General features: G+C 56.3%; 1 protein-coding gene across 1 annotated transcript; it reads right to left on the bottom strand.

Moving 5' to 3' along the window:
• Window positions 1–765: 765 nt before the first annotated feature.
• MMP28 (matrix metallopeptidase 28) lies at window positions 766–20108 on the bottom strand. Its single transcript, XM_014953050.1, has 8 exons — window positions 19977–20108; window positions 10855–10934; window positions 10007–10170; window positions 6025–6246; window positions 5135–5380; window positions 4549–4698; window positions 3860–4027; window positions 766–2757 (listed from the first exon to the last, which is right to left on the bottom strand). Exons 1-8 carry the CDS (start codon window positions 20070–20072, stop codon window positions 2363–2365), a joined length of 1521 nt encoding a protein of 506 aa, XP_014808536.1. The 5' UTR covers window positions 20073–20108; the 3' UTR covers window positions 766–2362.
• Window positions 20109–20161: the final 53 nt, after the last annotated feature.

The following is a 20161-nucleotide window of genomic DNA, read 5'->3' on the forward strand; positions in this document are numbered from 1 at the left end:
GAGCCAGCTGCTGATGCTCGCTGCAGGTCACAGTCCAGCCAGTGTCATTTTGGGGGAGGAAACGCAAGAATCCCAGCTATTCCCCCAGGCTGGGGAATGCCTGGCAGGCTGGCTGGAGGAGTCTGTGCCTGGCATGCCCTGCCAGGGAGCCCAGCGGGAGAAAGGCATCCTTGTGACACAGGATTTTCAGCTGCAGCACCCAGTGGGGCCGATCACATGGCTCAGAGTGCGAGTCCATCTTCCCCAGGTCCCCCCACACTTGTGGGGTGCAGGTGACACAGCGTGGTCACAAGGGAGGAAAACACAAAAATGGGAGAGGATTCAAGGTCGTCCCACCCTTACCCTCCAGAAGGGATGCCCAGCTCTCTCCTAAGGGGACACAAAAGGGGATAAAGACCTGCTGCCTCTCTGCAGAGTTGAACCCCTGAGGTATAGATAGAGCCTTAAATCCTCCCATCTCCAAAAAGTATTAGATGGACCAGCCATCACACGCTCTTCTGACCATTCTCAGAGGGTCAGATGATGATCAGAGGGATGGAGCACCTCTCCTATGAAGACAGGCTGAGGGAACTGGGATTGTTCAGCCTGGAGAAGAGAAGGCTCCGGGGAGACCTTATAGCAGCCTTCCAATATCTGAAGGGTGCCTATAGAAGAGCTGGGGAGGGACTCTTTGCCCCTTTCAGGAGATTGGCTTTAAACACGAGATTGGCTTTAAAATAAAAATAATACAAAAGTGTGATGTGAAAATAAGCAGAAATCCCAACATGGCATATCCAGAGGTTTGTTTTATTTGCCACCAGGTCTCCAAGCCCTTGGGACTCCCTGGAAGCCTTATTATCATTCAATTAAAAATGAAAATGATGTGGCTCTGTCTCTTTGGTAACACCTAAAAGCCCCTGAGATTTTAAGCCACCAGCAGATGATGTCTCCATGTCTGTGTCTGTGCAGGAAGGGCTCACTCACAAGTATCATGGAAAATGGACAGAACCACCCGAGTTGGCTCTTGGCACAGCACCCAGCCCGGTGCCAAAGCCACCGACCCGAAGCAGGGCACCCAGGACTGGGATCTGAGTCCTGGGAGAACCATCAGCAAAGCAGCACCCCACGCCCAGACAACCCCAGCGTGGTGAAAATCCCCCAAAACTCTCAAATCCAAGGACGTTTTAAGAAAGCTGAGGCCTCTTGCTCAGCCCTGATGTTCCCCCACTGGCTGTGGGAGACGATGGCTCTTGGCAGAGGTGACCGGTGACTCGGTGCGCAGGAGCCAGCGGCGTTTCGAGGTGGGGAGCTTGCTTTGGGAAAGGAATGAGGACTATGCAGCCGAGCTGTCCTTGCGAGCCTGCATGCACGGACACGTCCACCTGTCCTGCTCGCCTGCTCTTCTCCCCCTCCTCCCCCAGTGATTTTTCAACCCAGTTCACCCAACTGTGGCAGACTCCAAAATACATTGATCCCATCACTTGCAGAGACAGAGCAGAGGACAGACACTTTCTGCCAGGTGAGCACAGCCCTTATTAGACACCAGAGAATCCACCCAGCCATCCCAAACGCATCAGAAAGCCAAGCTGTGATGCTCCTGCTGCCCTCGACCTGTGCAACACCATCGCACAGCGACGCGGTCAGCAGCTCAGCTTTTCCTCCCCACTCCCTTCACTCCATAGAGGCTCCTGGACCAAAATTCTCTGCTTTCTCCCCCAAAATCCCATGGTGCTGGTGTCTCCAGCTGGTGCCTCACCAGGGAGCTGGGATGTGGATGCAGCCCAGTAAAGCACCCATAGGTGATGAGCTTCTCAAGGTGCCAACCCTCCATCCCTGGGAGGAGGCAGGAGAGAGACCCAAGTTCAACACAGACCCCTATTTTTGTCCAAATGTCTTTTTTCTTTTTGTTTTAACCAGAAAACATCCTCAGTCTCTTATTTAAAACCACCCAAGCCTCAGATCCAGCACGGTGAGGCATCGTGGGGAAAAAAACAGCTAAAGTATCAACAAACCCCAGTCTCTGAAAAAAAAATGTGTAAAATTATCCTGAACTTCAACAGAAAGAGGTGCCTCCACTGTCTCCACGGCTTACACCTCTTTTTTTTTTGTGGTCTTTTTTAAAAAAATAGTTTCTCCCCAAGCTTCCAGCCCACCTGGCTGTGACAGACCCACCTGGGCTGATGGTTGCCCCATCCTGCATCCCTGCTGCTCTGGGGCATCGCTCCACCAACCCATGGCTCTGGTCACCTGCAGGCAGCTCTGACCTTCTGGTCCCTGCCCAAACTGTCCCCAGAGAGGAATCCAGAGTCAATGAAAGGTGGATCTGGGCAGCACAAGCAAGGTGGGCTTCAGCCCACCCCCGTTTTATCCCAGCACGCTCTGCTCAGAAGAGGTCCTGCCCACCGTTTGCATCCCAGCAGCCCATCCAGGGCAGTTGGGTGGCCCATTTGCCGGTGGCCACCACTTGGAGCTTCGCCCGGTCGAATTTCCAGTACTGGTCATCCCGAAAGAAGTAGACGAAGCCGTCGCGGTGGGTGAGGGCTCCCGTCGTGCCGGGGGGCAATCCCTCCCAGTCCCGCAGGCTGCGGGGGTAGTAGGGCTCCACGCCGAGGGTCTCCTCGCTCACCACGAAGTACTTGGGTCCTTTGAAGAGGACCAGGCGCCGGAGCTGCTGGAAGTAGAGCGCGGTGTCGGGGTGCCGCGGGAGGCCGCGGGCGCTGCATTTCTGGGGGAAACCTGCCTCCAAGGTGGAACCCATGTAGCGCCAGCATCGGCCACCTGGGAAGAGATGGGGGAGAGGGGTTAGAGACCACCCCAACGGGGTTCATCACAGGAGATGTGGAAGGACCTAGCCACGGGGTCAGCCTTGCAGCCCAAGACATGCGTCTGTGACATCCATCCCACTGGTGACCCAACCAGTACCACCACAGGGCTGGTCCGTGGACAAGGTTGGGGGGGAAACTGAGGCGCAGTAGCTCAGAGCACAGAAAGGGACCACCCAGGACAGAACAGGGCCACCACGCTGCTTCCTTGCAAATCCTCCCCCCCTGTCCCTGCACGGCGAGAGGGACAGATGGACCCAGATGGAGCCTCCTCCAGGGCTGGGACAAGCGGGACCGGCACTGCCGCCGCAGGAATTGCCATCGGGGCCGAGTGCTCGGCTGTCCCCACAGAGCCACGTCACTGTCCCCACGAAACAGGCAGACAAAAGCCCCTTTCTGCTCCCAAGCCCTGGCCTGACCCAGCCCCGGGGAGGGAGGGAGCAGCCGAGGGCTGGGGAGGGAGAGGGGCTTCTGGCTCTCGCCCAGCAGCAGCAACAAAGCCCCCCTTTCTGACCAGCCAGCAACTGGTTCCCATTAAAAGTCAGGGCTGACCCTGGCAGCCCGGCTGCCTGGTTTGACCTTCCTCTCCCCGTCCAGCCTTGGCGTGTCCCCGGGCAGCTGGCAGATGGCATTTCAGCTCCCCGTGGTGGCTCAGGGTGCAGGGAACCACGTGTACCATGAAAACACCACCCTCACCTCCCTCCCCTGTGGCCGCGCGTCTTCAGGGAGCGCTTCCTCCCTGAGCCCCCAAAGAGTTGGATGCATCTAATTTTATTTTCAAACACAGGTGAGCACTGGACCCCCCCTGAGTAGGGAAACTGAGGCACGAGGGGGTGACGTGGGCTGTCGGGGTGATATACCCAAAGCCATACATTTAATCCACAGCAGGCACCATGTCCAGGGCTCCTGGGGGTGTTTGCACAGCTGGGACCCAGTGATGCCCCAGCTCTGCACTGGGATGGGACACGGGAGGGGACAGGAGACATGGGCAGGAGAGGGTGGTCCATCCAGACCACAGGCAGCCCTGAAGGGAGTTCTCCTGCCTGTTCCTCACCTACCTTTGAAGAAGTAGAACTTGCCACTGAGCTGGGACCAGGCGCAGGCGTCGATGCCGGCGGGGAGGCCGGGCCAGCGTGGCTGCAGGGGCTGCGGGTCGCTGGCGTTGCCACTCGCTGGCACCACCCAGTAGTGGTTGCCCTTGAAGATGTAGAGGTTGTGATCCGCGTCTGCGGGGCAGACGGAGGAGTCAGGGGGGTCCTGGGTGAGAAACCTCATCCCACCTCCCAGCCACCGCTCCCCAATTCCCTTCTTCTCCCCGTGCAGATCTGCGGTACTTCAGGGATGCTCAGGTCTTGGATACTCCCTTCTGCTTTTCAGCCACCCCCTCAACTTTCATAATTCATTGCTTCCACTCCAGCCCGGAGAGGATAACAGTCAACCACAGCTCCCTCCCAAGGCTCATCTTTCATGGTTGAGTCCCTGCAGCAAATAAGCCTTGCCACAGCCCAAGTTTTAGGATGTCTCCCAACACACCAAGCCATCCCTGTGTCCTCAGGATGCTCCACTCTGCCACAGTGATGTGCATCAGTGATGCCACCAGCCTCTGGAGCACATATGGGGCTGTGGACCAGCCAAATCCACCTTTCCCACCACTGAAGCTTATCAGAGCAGAGACGGGCTGCTGCAGCGGTGGGGCAAGGGGTGAGGGTATGTGTTTCGAGACAGGGTTCCACCAGAAAACACCCACCAGCAGTTATGGCGTCGAAGAAGGAGTGGCAGTAATAGGCACTGAGGCTCCTCCGCTGCTGGTCCCCACCGTAAAGGTCCACGCTCCAGTCCTGGAAGTGAGTGAAGACCTTTCCCGGGAGCTGGATGGCCAAGCCCTTGGAGGGCTTCCCTGGGATGGAGCAAGGAGTGGTGAGTCATGAAGAGGCAGGGAAATGGCTTTCTCCAGAACACTGTGTGAGCACAGGGCTGAGGATCTGTCCCACAGCACCAAACACTCCTTGTCCCACTGTCTGGTTCCTGTCCTCCTCTACAAGGTGGGGCAAAGGCCCCTTGGTACCCCCAAAACACATGCACCAGCCTTTCCTTGGTGGCAAACAAGCAGACAGCAAGTCCAGCCTCCCCTGCCCTGGAGTACCTGGTACCCCTCCCACACACCCTATGGCATCTTCCTCCCCAGCCACAAAGGTATGGGGTCCATCCCCACCATGCCCCTTCCACGTAGTCCTCTCCCCTTGCAGGGACCTGCTCCCATCCCTGCTCCTCATTCTCCATCCCAGGGAACAGCCCCAGAGGAACCGAGGGATGCCCAGGGAAGCCAGGCTCACCGTACAAGTTCTGGACGGCCAAGATGTCATCCCAGCTGAGGACAAAATCCTTGCTGAGCTTCTTGTAGTAGGGAGACATCAGGGCGCTCTTGACGGAGGAGTGCTCCAGGCCTAGTGTGTGGCCGACCTCGTGTGCCACCACAACGAAGAGGTTGCATCCTTTGCCGCTGTGCAGGGACCAGCGCTCGGCGCTGTCAAAATGGGCTTCTCCGCGCCGGGGGAAGAAGGCGTGAGCCAGGGCACCTCCTGGGGACATGAGAGCCATCATGGACTGTGAGGCAGGAGAAGACCCCACCTGCAAGCTGAGGGGTGAGGGGCACGTGCAGCTCTGGTTTGCTTAAATATGCATCAATTTTAGCCCTTTAGGAGGTCTCCTGAGAAACACCAGCAGCTTCCCACAGCAGGTGTAACCCAGACCAGTCCTGCCTTTTGCTCCTGAGCACAGAGGGGGTGTGTTTGCTCTGTGGTTTATGAGTTTGGTTTCTTGCCCCAGGCTCAAGCCAGGAACCGAAGCCACTGCAGTGACCCACACCAGGCAAAGGCTTGAGAAGAGAGAAAGCCTGAGCATGTCCAATAGCACCGTGCAGAAAGCCTCAGCTGGAAGGAATGAATTCAGATTTGGAGGATGCCAACAGGGTGGGGAGAGCTCCTCAAAGGCCATCAACACGATCCTAGAACAAGCATCTCAACCACCTCGCTGGCAGACCCCAGTTGCAGAAGCAGGAGTGAGGACCCCAAATCAGAGAGCAAACTGGTGCAAACTGGGAGGTGGTGCCGGGGCAGAGCCTCACCTCCATCACCCCCAGCCCATCGCCACCCCAGCCCTCCTCCCTGCCGGAGAAGAGCCCACGTTGTAAAAGAGAAGCTTACGAGGGGGAAGCGACCAGCACCTGGTCCATCGAAGGCGTTGTTGAGTCCATCGTTGTGGTCCCCATGGAAGAAGGTCAGGCGGATGTCAGCTGGGCCATCCTGAGCTTCCCAAAAGACCAGTGAGGACACGTTGCTCCAGAGCTCAAAGGCAGCTTTCACAGCCAGACGCACCTCATGCTGTGGCAGGTAGGAGGGCCAGTTCACCACCCGGTAGGTCAGGTGCCGCTTGTACCACCTCCCGCCTGCAAAAGAGGCAAGCTCAGCATGACGATGGGGACTCGGACTTGTCCTTCCACCTGAGGGCTGCTTGGGTGGTGAAAGGCATCCCGGTGCTGGGAAAAGCCACAGCTTTCCCAAGCTGAAGCTGAAAGCCCAACTGGGCATGCCATGAGCAGCCTCAGCACCCTGCATTGGCAGCAGGACCCATGAAATCCCTCTGAAGGTGCCACCACCAGATCCCACCCCAGAGATTCCCAAGGCTGGAGCTGCAACCAAACCCTAAGAGAGGCCCCAAAACCTGTTTGATGGGGCACCCAGTTTGACCCCCCCTTGCCTTGCTCTCCAGGCCTAAATCCAGCACAGGTACCTGACCTGCAGGTCTCCTGAAGATGCAGCCTAAGGACTGGCTTTCAGGGAGAGAAAGCAAAGCCACCTCCGAAAAAAAGTGGCCCAGAAGCAAAAGGAGTGGGAGGGGCTCTCAGCAGCACCTTGGGAGCACAACAGGACAGTGGGGCTGGGGATGTGGGATTGCCACCTGGCACAGGCAGATTTGCCAAGAGCTGGGCACCAGCCAGAAGAGAAAAAAGAGCTGATCCTCAAGGGGAGAAGCAGTTGGGTTTGAAATGCATCACCAGGAAGGAATGGCACCAACCACCATGATGCTGATCTTCATCATACGCCCAGAGACCCCACGGATGTCCACGGCTTCATCCAGCTGGCCAGGGAGCACGAGCCTGTCCTTTCAGGGGGGACACAGCTGCAGTGCCACCAGGGCAGATGGTGACAATGACAAAGAGGACAAGCCCGTGAGGTCCCCCTGAGTTCCCCACAAAGCAAAGATACATGTTCCTGCATTCCCCATGCAGCATCACAGCCCCCTTTCCTCCTCCAGCACTCCCAGTGGCTGCAGGGACCCCAGAGCCCCACGATTACATCTGGATGGGGGTCTCCAGGACCAGGAGAGAAGCCGTGGGGCCACGCTGGGAGATGTGGGTGCCAGAGCTGGTGCCGAGGCGTGGGAGAGGGGACGGACCTGCTCCAGATGTGCAGGGAAACAGGGGGAACGGGGCCAGCAGCACGACGGGGCTCAGTCGTGGGTCTGAGCCAAGTCCCTTGGCAAAGCTGGCAGACATCCCATCCCAGCTCACCCAGCCCAAGCCACAGGCTTCCCCTCGCTGGTGCTTGTGAGGAGAAGCACCAGCTCTGCTTCCTTCCCCTCAATTTCTGAGCAGCCCATGGCAGGGGAGGCTCTGGACCAGCTGGGAACCCTCCCGAGGACAGAACCGGCCCCCATTGCTCATCAGTGCAACAACAGTCTCCAACTCCAATGGGACATGGCACTGGAAAGCCCCAGCATCCCATCCTTCCCTCCATGGAGGCAGAGCATCTCTCAGCAGAGAAGGATGGATGGCACCAGTAGACAGAGGGGTCCAGGCAGAGCGTCTCCCCATCGGAAGAGGATGGATGGCACCATCAGGTAGGAGCAGGAGGCTCTGGCCAGAGCATCTCCCACCAGAGGAGAATGGATGGCACCAGCGGGCAGAGCTGGGCAAGAAAAAGTCAACTGGCTCTCGGGAAGAGGAGGGCTGGGTGCCACACACAGCCAGTGAGCCCAGGACAATCGCAGGCAGGGAGTTCCCTGAGGGGAAATCCAGGATATCACTGCCCGACACACTGTCTGGCCGAGGACCTCCTGGTCAGTAGAGGTTCTGGTCGGCTCCAGTGCCTGGTAAAGCCCAGCAAGGCAGTTAGAAGAAAGTCCTCTTCCAAGTGCCCTCCACTGCAGACCCTGATTTCCAAACCCAGTCCCTTTCCAGAGGCAAGCAGGACCTGTCCCCAAACCTTCCCAGAAAGCAGAAAGTCTTGGGCTTCGACTGCAGAGGGGAGGTTTTGTCTGGAGGTGCAGAGAGGGGTGGACATTCCGGAGACCCCAACCTCCACCACTGGGCTGGAACCAAGGCTGGGATCAACAGGACAGACAGACACCCTCCCCAGCCCTGCACTGGCCACCACTGCTGGGCTAACCAGTTTGGGAGCCAAGGCTCAACTGGGGTTGGCTTTTGCCCATACGCTGGGGGTGCAAGCGCTGCCCGAAGCTGGTGGGACATGGTGGCCGCCTGCTGAAGATCCTGCTGGGAGCAGGGTGGATAACAAAGCCCTTTGCTGGCTCAGCTGCAGCGGCTTCCTGCTCCAAGTAGGATAAACAGCCAACTTAGCACAAAGCCTTCCTGGCCGGTGCCGCCAGCCCTGTGGGCACCCCCTCCCTCCCCTCCAGCCTGTTGGCACCGACATGGCATTACTCCCACCCCACTGCCACCAGCTGCCACGGGGGATCTGCCAGCACCAGACCACCAGGGCAATAACCAGCACCCCACGGAGCCCTTCCCTGCCTGGGCTCAGAGCTACTGGGTGTTTCTTGCCACCCAGCTCCAAACCATGACCCCAGAAAGGAACCCCATGAGCTGCAGGGCATCTCCTGCATCATGTTCACCCATCTCCTGCTGCATGTCCTCCCTGGCTCTGCCTCATGGCCCTCCTGGCCGGGGCACGGCAGACCCTCTGACCGGGATGGTGCCTGCAGGGATGATGCTGTGTGTCAGGGTTTCAGAAGGAAAGCCAGAGGCAGGAGGAGGAGGATGGGGCTGTCTCCTGGGGCCATCCATCGCCAGCCCTGCCAGATGCAGAGACAGCCTGACACGGCACAGAGCCCTTGCTTAATCTCAGTCTTCATTTTTCCCATGTCCTAAGCGCAGCTGGTCACAGCCCTCTTGCTCTCTAGGAATCCAGTTACTCATCCACAAGCCCAGGAGGCAGCTCATGAGAGATGGGAGGCCCAATCCTGGATACACAAGAGCAAGAGAAGCCGCTCGGAGCGGAGTTAAACCTTTTAATGTAGGTGGCCAGGCAGCCCAGCAGCCCAGCACCAGCAGGTTTTAGTGGTTTTTGCTGGGTGACTAACACAGTTAGATTCTCAAAGCTCAGCAGAACCTCGCTGCATGCCAACCCCTGCCCTCTGGATCGTTCCACCACGGCTGGTGCCTGGGGCCACAGTGACCTGATCGCTCCTCGGGAGATGTCCCGGCTCCCTCGACAGCAGTAAAACCACCCCGGAGGGATGAATTTCCCCACGAGTGGGAGTCGCATCTCTCTAATACAGAACAACTAAAAATAAAGAGGTTTAAATATAAAGAGGTCTAAAAATAAAGAGGTTTAAAAATAAAGTGGTGCAAAGCCGCTGGAGAGTAAGTCTTATGAGGAAAGGCTGAGGGAGCTGGGGGTGTTCAGTCTGGGGAAGAGGAGACTGAGGGGAGACCTTATTGCTCTCTACAACTCCCTGAAAGGAGGGTGTAGAGAGGTGGGGGTCGGTCTCTTCGTTACAGACGATAGGACAAGGGGTAATGGGTTCAAGTTGCACCAGGGGAGGTTTAGACTGGACATTAGGAAACAATTCTTCACAGAGAGAGTGGTCGGGCATTGGAATAGGCTGCCCAGGGAGGTGGTTGAGTCACCATCCCTGAATGTGTTTAAGAACCGTTTAGATGTGGTGTTGGGGGATATGGTGTAGGGGAGAACTTTAGAGTAGGGTGGATGGCTGGACTCGAGGATCCCGAGGGTCTCTTCCAGCCTAGATGATTCTGTGAAAGCCCGGGCAAGCCCTGGGATGGATGCTCTGCCGGTGGGGCTGCACCTCCTGCCCATGGCAGCATCTCCAGGAGCCAGGATGGAAGAGCTGGACTCCCAGCACCCCAAAACCCCCCCGGGAACCCCGGCGTCAGCGCTCACCGTGCTGCGTGGTGCGCCTGCGGCGCCGGGCGGCAGATGCCCGGTGAGCCCCGGCAGCGCGGCTCTCCCCGTCCCCCGTGCCACACCGCGGCAGAGCCATCTGATGGAGCGTGGGGGCATCCAGGACCCCGCTGAGAGGGAGGTGGGTCACCCGCTGGAAGTCCCTGGAAAAGGAAGGGAGATATCACCACACACACACACCCACGGACCCGGTTATGTTTGTGCCGGTGTTCGACCCCAGCAGAGGCAAATCCTTGCTTTAGCACCAGGATGCATTCCCGGTGGGGGGACATGAAGCAAGGAGTTGCCTCTGCAACCACATCTGGCCAGCGAGGCATCCCCTGGCAGGGCAAAATTAGACACATAAAAAAATGCCTTTTCCAGTTTTTAACCCAAGTTGTTTGACTTTGCACTTGACTTTGCTCAGGGTCGGGCCAGGGATGCTCCCAGAGCCAATGTGATCTCATTAGGAGAAGTCTGAGGCGGGGGGGGGGGCTGTCAGCTTGGCCCCCTGACATCTCCCAGCCCTCCCCACCCTCGGCCTCGCCGCAGATATTATTGTAAGGGGAGCTCCGGGCCATAAAAGGCAAATAAAGCAGCGCAGGGAGAACTTGGGCTGCCAGCAGCCGGCACCCAGCTGTGGGAGCTTGGTATGGACCGGCCTTTCCAAAAAGGACCAGTTGTGCTTTATCATCAGACCATGCGAGAGAGACCCCCTGGCTGCAAAAAGACCCCTCCAGCTGCAAAAAGACCTCTCCCAGTTGCAAAAAAGCCCCCCAGGCACCGGCAGCTCCCGTGCAGCCGGAGTTGCTGCATTTCTGCTGTGGTTTTAAATAAAAGGCTCATACCTCACCGCCTCCCTGAACTCAGCAGGGCTGTGCGCGCCGGCCCCCGGCTCCCCAAAGTATCCGTATTTCTCCAGGAACAGCTGCAAGAAGAGACATGGGAGAGGGACAGCTCAGAGCACGGAGAGGCATTCCCACACGTGGGCTTGGGAGATGGGGGGGAAAACTGAAAGGCAAGGGGAAACAGCACTGCAAACCCAGGGATGTGCAGAAATGCTCAGTTTTTGGTTTTTTTCCTGCCGTCTCTACACCCCAAGCAGCCTCCCCTCCTGCGCTCACACAGGTTTATGTCTCCTCCCCACCCTTTTTGATGGCTCTTGGGGTTTTGGCCATGAGATGGTGGAGGCGTAGGAGGAAACGTTGCTATCAACAGATCAAAAAAACCCGCTGCTGCCATGTCATCCGCAGCCAGAGGCTACCAAACCCACACTCTAATCACCTCGGCTCAACACAATAATTAAAACAAAGCTTAAGAGCTGGGGATACGAGGAGGGTGGGGTGAGATGGGGTCAGGCTGCAGCCTCTCCCCATCCCCACGCAGGATGTGCTGCTGCGATGCGGAGACACAGTCCGGGGGCAATCTGCTCTGCCAAACCATTCTTCTTCTTATCAGCCATTTCCATGGCCAGAGATTGTCGCTCTGAACTTGCTCCAGCACATAAAGTGCACGTTAAAGAAAATAAACGGCTTCCCTCTGCCCAGCCTGCGCCCGCAGCTTTTGGAGAAGTTAGGAATGCTCCACACCCGCCTTCCCTGCCGCCGGGGACGTCTGCAGGAGACAAACAAGCCGCCCAGCATCCTGTTAGTGCAGGAGAATTGGAGTTAAAAGTCACGAGGAATAAAAAGTGAAAGCGGCTGCTTCGGTTTCCCGCATCCCAAAGGAGAGGTGGGCTGAGCACCAGGAATGCCACGGGCTGCCCCGGGACAACTGCCGGCCGGAAAAACTTTTTAAAGTGTTTTTAAAGTGCTTTGAAATCCTCTTCCCTCCTTGCTCATCTCAGGGCAGGGAGAAGAAGGGAGTTGGAATTAACCTGCGCTTGATGCTGACATACCCCAGACACCAGCCCCCCAGAGCCCCACGGCAGCCCCCCTCCCTGGGCACCCGCAGCATCCCGCCTGCTGCACTTTGTCAGTCGCCTGGCAAGGCTGGGGAATGATTTCTGGGAATGGCAGCCTCAGGGTGTGCCAGGGCCTCTCCCTCTCCTCCTCCTGCCCAAACTCTCCGCTTGCTGGTACCAGTCATCTTCACGTCATCCCCAAACACGTCAACCCCCGCGCCCGCCACCTCCTGTGGGCAGGGCAGGCACCTTCCACGTGCTCTCTCTGCCTGTTGCTTGCCCCTTTCCAAGCCTTCCCTACCCCCCTTTCCCAGACACCTCCTCCAGTTTCCACGTCTGATCTCCTCTTTTACACCCTTTCTACCTGGAGGATCTCCCTCCACCTCCAGCACAGCTTCCTGCCGAGACACGCTCCTCCCCCAGCCACAGCCCAAAAATTTGGCTGTGTTTCCCACCAAACACGTTTCCCAGCTGCCCACCTGGGCTGGAGGTGGCGGTGTCTTGTAGCAGCATCAGGCTGCAGCAGCAGAAGCCCAAGTGTGGCTGGAGTCACCCCGACTCGGTGAGTCAGGATATCCTGATGCACCTGGTCCCGGTGAGTCAAGATTAAATCAGGTGTGAGTAAGAGCTGTGCTGGCAGGAGAGAGCATGGGCTTGTCTGCTGGGAAAAACCACCACATCTCTGCCCCAGGATGGACCGTACAGCCTGGACATGCCACCTCCCTGGCCCCACAGGGATAACTTCCCCTTTATGGGGGTACCAATAGGCAAAATACAGCAGCGACTCGGGATGGTCATGCAGGGAAGGAGGATATGGGGACAGGGGAAGCAGGGAGGTTTGGGAGCCCTGAGAGAGCAGTCTGGAGAGGAGAAGGCATCTGGCTCTCTTTCTCAGTTGTTGTGTTTTTATAATGTTCTCCTCCAGAATTAGAAAATCACCAGCTACATATATGGACGCGGGGCGATAATCACCAGCGGTTACATCACCACAGATAAATGTGAGCTGCAAAGCACCCGGACAGAAAGTCCCGGGTCTCAAAAGCCTGGCACACTCTAAACCTTTTCTACTGCAATTTTTCTCTTACTTAGCACCTAAATCGTAACAACTGGAAGCTGTTCCCCCTCCTGTAACCAAACACAATCCCACTCTTAGAGCATGAAAATGGTTTTTCCCCACCATGAGCTCACAAAGGCTTGAAACCCCATCTGGACAAGTCCATTGCAAGGCAAAACAGCAGCCGTGACCACAGCAGCTGCTCTGAAATGGCACCAAAACACACACAGGCCACTGGCTTTATTATTCCTCTCCAGATCTCCTTGAGCTTTGCAAGTCCAACCAAAGCGGCAGTTTTCCTGCAGTTTCTGGCCCATGTCACATTGAGGTTCTCACACCCAGGGTGCAAAACCACCAGGAGAAATTTTATGATGTTCTCTAGACACAGTTACTGTGAGCTCCAGGTGATGCTGGTCCTGGAAACACAGAGCTACAGGAGAGGGATGTGCTCATCCTCCACTGTGCAAGGTATTTATCAGAGAGCACTTAAAGTCCTCTGGACCAGGGACTTTTCAGGGTGATGGGGGAACCCAAGAGCACTGCACCACGGTGTTCTGTGCCCAAACCCACACTCAAGACCTTCCCCGTCCCTGCACAACCCCCCAGAGACCAGCCAGGCTCTGGTAGGGCTGGGTGGAAGCTGGCACCAACCCGATAAACCTCTCTGGAGACTGCAATGCAAAGCCTGGCCGTGCTGAGAAACCCCCCTCCCTCCTGCCCCAGATGGGGAAATGCTCTTTTCCTTACAATGGGAAAAGAAAAACAGCAGGAAACCAAGAGCTAAGCATAAAGATAAAATATGCCCGGGCTCCCCCTCCACAGGAGGGAGGGAGAAGAAGAAAGGTCTGGTTGCCAGCAGGGACAGCGGGAGGAGGGTCTGGGGGAGACCAAGGGGGCCCTCCCCATCTCAGGGCTCTGATGGGGAGCTGGTTACAACCCTAGAAATCGTCTGAGCCGGGAGCTAAAGCAAGGAAACACCTTGCCCTCGACCACAGGCATCCCAGGTGGAAGGCGGCCAACAGTAAATACAATTAGACCTCCCTCCCTGGAAACGGGGATAACAAGAGCGCGGAGACAGCAGGCTCCGGTCCCGCCTGCCCTCCCCTCCAGACGCTCAGCTTCTGGCACCTTTCCACCAGCTAAGCATCAGAGAAACCTCATGTCTGGCCTCCCTTGACTGTGGTCCCTTCTGCTCTGCCAGAACACGAGCCCCATCTCTCTCCTCCATCCCCCCGGCCCCGGGCAGCGGAGGGGAGCGATCCCATCCTGCCGACGGGCGGGCAGCCGGTCCGTGCTGAGCTTACGGAGGATGCAAAAGTCTTTTCTTTTTAAGCAGGAGACAACAGCAGCCCAGCGAGCCAGCCCAGGCAGGTCCTCAGCCCCAGAATCACAGAATCGTAGTGGTTGGAAGGGCCCCCAGAGGTCATCGAGGCCAACCACCAAAAAAAAAAAACCCAAAAACCAAACCAAAGCAAAAAAACACCACCTAAACACACAACAACAACAACCAAACCAAAACCATCACCCACCCACACAACATCCCACCACAAACCAATAATCTTGGGCACTAGAGCATGCCCTGAAGAGCCATGTCTACACGTTTCTTAACTACCTCCAGGGATGGTGACTCCACCCCCTCCCTGGGCAGCCCATTCCAATGCCTGACAACCCTTTCAGTAAAGAAATGTTTCCTAATATCCAACCTGAACTTCCCCTGGCGCAACTTGAAGCCATTACCCCTTGTCCTATCGTCTGTAGCTTGGCAGAAGAGACCGACCCCTGCCTCTCTACAGCTTCCTTTCAGGTACTTGTACAGAGCGATAAGGTCTCCCCTCAGTCTCCTCTTCCCCAGACTGAACAACCCCAGCTCCCTCAGCCTCTCCTCGTAAGACTTGTGCTCCAGACCCCTCACCAGGCTCCATCCCGCATCATTTCACTGCCGAGACAGACAAAGGGAAAGCCACAGCTCTGGCTTTTCAGCCTGTTTCCCCCCCCAAATCACGGTTTGGCACAGCTCCTCCTGCCCATCAGGCTGCCGCCCGCAGAAGGTGTCCAGACTTTTAAAAACATTCCTTTCTTTCCCCTCTCCCAAGCCACGTTCCTGCAAACACCAGTCGCAAACCCTTCGGCAGAGTCCCCGCGTCTCTTCTGTTTAAGTGTGTATAAGTATCTGTATAAATATTATATTCAGGGACATACAGAGACACACAAGAAGGGAGATTAGCGAGTACAGAGCTCGGCCGCCCTCCTGCTGAAAAGACAGAGAAACACCAGCTAATTCTGTATGTTAATGATGGGGGCTGATTAAAACCCCAAGCCCCCTCTCATCGCCATGATGCTCCCCCGCTGTGCCTAATCTGGTCCCGAAGGAATCTCCTCTCCCACCCACCCCTCCTGAAAATCTGCTTTAGCAGCAAATTGTCTACTCTACACTGAAGACGTGGAGCTGGGGAAATATGTCTTTTAAGCTCCTTTAATTTTCGCTGTTGATCTTCTGGAGCTGAGAAGCAGGCCAGGGCTGCAGCAGGTCTAACTAAAACCCCTCCTGGGGTCAGTAACCCAGATTTTCGGGTGTTGAACTGGAACCAGCTCCCTGCTTCCCTGTCTGCGTGGGCAGGAGGGATGCTACGGGACAGGAACAGTAAATATTGCATCACTTGAAAGGAAATAAACGCCAAGAAACGCGCTGGGCTTGGCGTTACCTGGCTCTGCTGCTGTGTTAAATGCAGGAATATCTCATCAGCAAGTCCGGTGATTCACTCCTGCATTTGAACCCAGGTCTCAGGGCTTTGCCCGGGCACCCCACGCGATGTGGGGGGGACAACAGGCTGGTGACACCGAAAGTATCCCAACGAGACCCAAAGCACTTGGGGGAAAATAGGGAAAAACACTGGGCTTGGCCAAACCTTTCCCCTGCGAATACCAGAGCAGCTGACAAACCAGTTTGGTCACGCAGACTGGTTGTGCTTTCATGTCTGGGGAGAGAAAGGAAACAAGAGGCTTGGTCTTCGCCCTCCGTGGGGATGGGAGCTGGGGGGGTGGAGGGGGGGAAGGCAAGGAGCCCACTGCCTGGCGGGCGTTATTCCCGGTAACAAGGGGGGATTGTTCCGGGGGGGAGAGCTGGGAAGAAAGCAGGGCTGTTCACTCTGCGGTGACTCATGGGGCTGTGCATCACACCGGGGACCCGACGGGGTGCCTTGGAACTGCTGGTCACCTCCCTGCTATCTGCAGGAGAGGTGATGTGGTGGCATTTCCACGCTTGCCCCAGCCACGCAGAGCCCAGCAATGCCTCCAGCACCTGAGCAATCAACCCCTCCTCCTCTCCTGAACTCCTTGCTGAGGCTGAACAGCAGGATTTTTTCCCAGGATGAAAGTTTTTTCCTCTTACTCCAATCCGAGGGAAAATGTGGGGGTACCCTAGGAGCACCCAGGGGTCCCAGCTGACCCCCAAGCCCCACCACGTGCTGGGTGGTACCCGGAGACCCTCACTCTGGCCAGGCTGAGCTCAGCATCCAGCATCCCAACCGGCTGCCTGCTCCCTAAAGGAGTTCATCCCGAAACCGGAGTGTTTCTCAGCACAAGTCCAGCTCAGAGACTACACTATAGTGAGCCCTTGGGTTTCCAAGGGGGAAAAAGTCAAAGGCCACTGCAAGAGAGGGAGAAGGGCAGCAGGATAGGAAAAAAAATAATTAAAAATTCCAAAACGAGAATGTCTCGGTCCCTTAGTCTCGCTCTCCATTTCTATTCCCTGCTTTTCTCAAATTTCTACCCAATTTTTCTTCCCGTCGCAGCAGACCTGTAACTTCTCACCCAAATCACCACAGGGACTTTATTGTCCTTTGTCCCTGGCACCAACAGCTCTCGGCCACACTCTTCACTCCCAGTGTGGGGTGAGGTCTCCTGTGCCACACATTTTACACAATTCCCCCCGGGATGAGGGAGACTCGGGCAGCACCACACACCCCAACCACCCTCCTGAGCCCAGCACAGAAACCAGGTCTGCCAAACTACGTGCTCTCTAGCACTGGACCTTCTTTCTAGAGCCTGCAGATAATGAGATGATTTAATGTACAAATGGTTCAAATTAAATTTCCAACCTTTTCTTCTTCTTTTTTTTTTTTTTTTTTTATGGAGCTGAAATTGATACAGATACAGCGAAAACAAGGGCACAAGCCAGGAAAATAACAACTGGATAATTTTTTTTTTTTCAGAGCTTTGCATCTAAGTTTACACAACCCATTGTTGCTAGCTTTGGCTATTTTAAAAGCAATAAAAAAAGCTTTCGAAGCAAAGCCTGGCAGTGGTCTGAAAGCCACAAGTAACTAGAACTATTTGATGTTACGTGAGAATTTCAGCTTCCTCTTAAAAGCAGAATTAACGGCTCAGTTTATTTAGACAAGCTTTCTTACCCCTCTCTCTATACATTCCCATCATCCATATTGTCCCAAATTCCCTGGCCAGCGCAGCACATCGTGCTGGGGAAACTGAGGCAGGGAAACAGGAAAGTCCCTTGCCTGGTGTCCCTCACCCAGGATCTGCCACTATCTGGGACCTGCTCTGAGGATCCAATGGAAAAGTTCTCAGAAATCACCAGTGTGGAATCAAAAGTCAGACTGACCCTTTTAAAGCTCTCACTGACAATAAATTGGTTTTCCTTTAAAAGCGAATTTTAAACTATTTGCTTTCTGAGCATTAAGAACTTTGCAGATTTATTTTTCTCCAGCTCAGCCAGACTGAGGTTTGTGCACACTGGGACAAGCAGAGACAGAAACCACCTCTTTGAAACAGCATCTCCCAGCAGAAGAATCCTGCACATCAAAACAAGCCTCCCAGCACTTATCTGCAATTTTCATCTTAGAGCATGTGAAAAATCCCAATTAATCCACCGGGACTTGCTGGGGTTTTAAAATCACGCATCTGTGCAAACGTACACTGGATCAATGCCTAAATAAGAAAAAAATAAATATATCCCCAACACGAACCTTTGTTCTCCAGCCAAATCTCATACCTTGTCCTCCCAAACCAAACAGGAGCGGATGGCAGCGTGGTGTGACAACCACACGGGGACAAACAGAAGAAATCCCAACAGAGGAGATGGGGACAGCCCTGGGGAGAGGTGGGGCAGGGCAAAGACAGGCTTTTGTCCCATCCCAATTTGTCGAGAGATGGGAAGGTTTCCCAGGACAAGTCCTGCTGCTGTTAGAGCTATATGGAAGGGGGGGATTTGCAGATGTACATCACCCATAGGGACACGCTTCCATATACAGCACGTGTGGGCACCCACCTTGGCACTCCAACCACACCCATCATAGAGTGGTTTGGGTTGGAAGGGACCTTGAAGATCGTGCAGTTCCCTGGGCAGGGACACCTCCCACCAGAGCAGGTTGCTCAAAGTCCCATCCAACCTGGCCTTGAACCCCTCCAGAGATGGGGCAGCCACAGCTTCTCCAGCTGGCATGGCCGTGTGCCTGTGCCATGTACACACACCCCTCTGGCACGGACCCTGGGCATCCATGGCACATGGCGGGGATGCACATGTGTTGGGCACTCATGGGCACACACCTACGTGTGAACATACCTTGGGGACGAATGCACACACCTACAGTGTGCACACACCTATGGCATGTGGGTCTGGCATAGGCACCTGTGGCACAGGCACACCCCTAAGGCACGGGCACCTCCAGCACACACATCCCCCTATGGCATTGGCACCTACAGGACAGGCACACCTGTACCATGGGCACACCTATAGCACAGGCACACACATGGCACATGTACACCTATGGCACACACACCTCCCTATGGCATGGGTACCTATGGTACATGTACACCTATGGCATAGGCACCCCCATGGCATGGGCACACCCATGGCACAGACACACACACAGCACAGGCACAACTATAGTGTGCACACACACACCGAGGGCATGGACACACCTAGGGCACGGGCACACACACAGCATGGGCACACCTATGGCACACACACTGACAGTGTGGACACACCTAAGGCATGGGCACACACACAGCACATGCACACCTATGGCACAGGCCCACCTATGGCACACACACACACGCCGAGGGCATGGAAACACCTATGGCATGGGCACACACACGGCACAGGCACATCTATAGCATGCACACACACCTATGGCACAGGCAACCCTCTAGTGTGGGCACATCCCTATGGCATGGACACCCCTCTATGGCACATGGGCACCTATGGCACACAGGCACCTATAGCATAGGGACACCTATAGCACACACATACCTATGGTATGGGCACACCTATAGCACACACACACTTACAGCACGGGCAGCCCTCTAGTGTGGGCACATCCTATTGCATGGACACCCCTCTATGGTATGGGCACCCCTCTATGGCACATGGACACCTAAGGCACACCCATACCTATGGCATGGGCACACCTATAGCACACACACACCTACAGCATGGGCAACCCTCTAGTGTGGGCACATCCCTATGGCATGGACACCCCTCTATGGCACACAGGCACCTATGGCATGGGCACACCTATAGCACATGCACACCCACGGCACAAGCAACTCTTTAGTGTGGGCACATCCCTATGGCATGGACACCCCTCTATGGCACAAGGGCATCTATGGCACACAGGCACCTATAGTACAGTCACACCTATGGCACAGGCAACCCTCTTGTATGAGCACATCCCTACGGCATGGACAGGCACGGACACCCCTGTATGCCACACGGCCACCTAAGGCACACGGGCACCTATAGCACTGGCACACCTATGGCACGGGCAACCCTCTCGTATGGGCACATCCCTATGGCATGGACACCCCTGTATGCCACACGGCCACCCATGGCACACGCACACCTATGGCACACCCCCCCCATAGCACGGTCCCACCCGGGTCACTCACACCCCGGAACGGCCGGTTGCCGGCCGGCGGGTGGCAGCTCCCGGCTTCCACACACACACATCCCCAGCCCCCCCGTTCCCGTTCCCGTTGCCGTTCCCCGCTCCTACCTCCGCCTGCCGCCGGGCGGGCGGTGCGGGCTGAGCGGCCGCCAGCAGCCCCAGCGCCAGGGCTGCCCGCAGCGCCCCGCCCGGCCCCGCTCCCATCCCGCCACCGCTCCGCTCCCACCGACACCGGGGACTCCGCCGCGCTCCCCGCCCGGCCACGGCTCCGCTCCGCTCTCCCCGCCCCGGCC

The sequence above is a fragment of the Calidris pugnax genome, unplaced genomic scaffold, assembly GCF_001431845.1.
Source record: "Calidris pugnax isolate Ruff unplaced genomic scaffold, ASM143184v1 scaffold133, whole genome shotgun sequence".
NCBI classification, from domain to species: Eukaryota; Metazoa; Chordata; class Aves; order Charadriiformes; family Scolopacidae; genus Calidris; species Calidris pugnax.

Excerpts from the sequence above, each read along its gene's own strand:
- MMP28 (XM_014953050.1), bottom strand. The coding sequence starts at position 20,072 with ATGGGAGCGGGGCCGGGCGGGGCGCTGCGGGCAGCCCTGGCGCTGGGG. Across the intron at positions 10,171-10,854 it reads GAGTTCAGGGAGGCGGTGAG|GGACTTCCAGCGGGTGACCC; the intron begins GTATGAGCCTTT and ends TTCCTTTTCCAG. Across the intron at positions 6,247-10,006 it reads CAGGCGCACCACGCAGCACG|GCGGGAGGTGGTACAAGCGG; the intron begins GTGAGCGCTGAC and ends CCTCTTTTGCAG.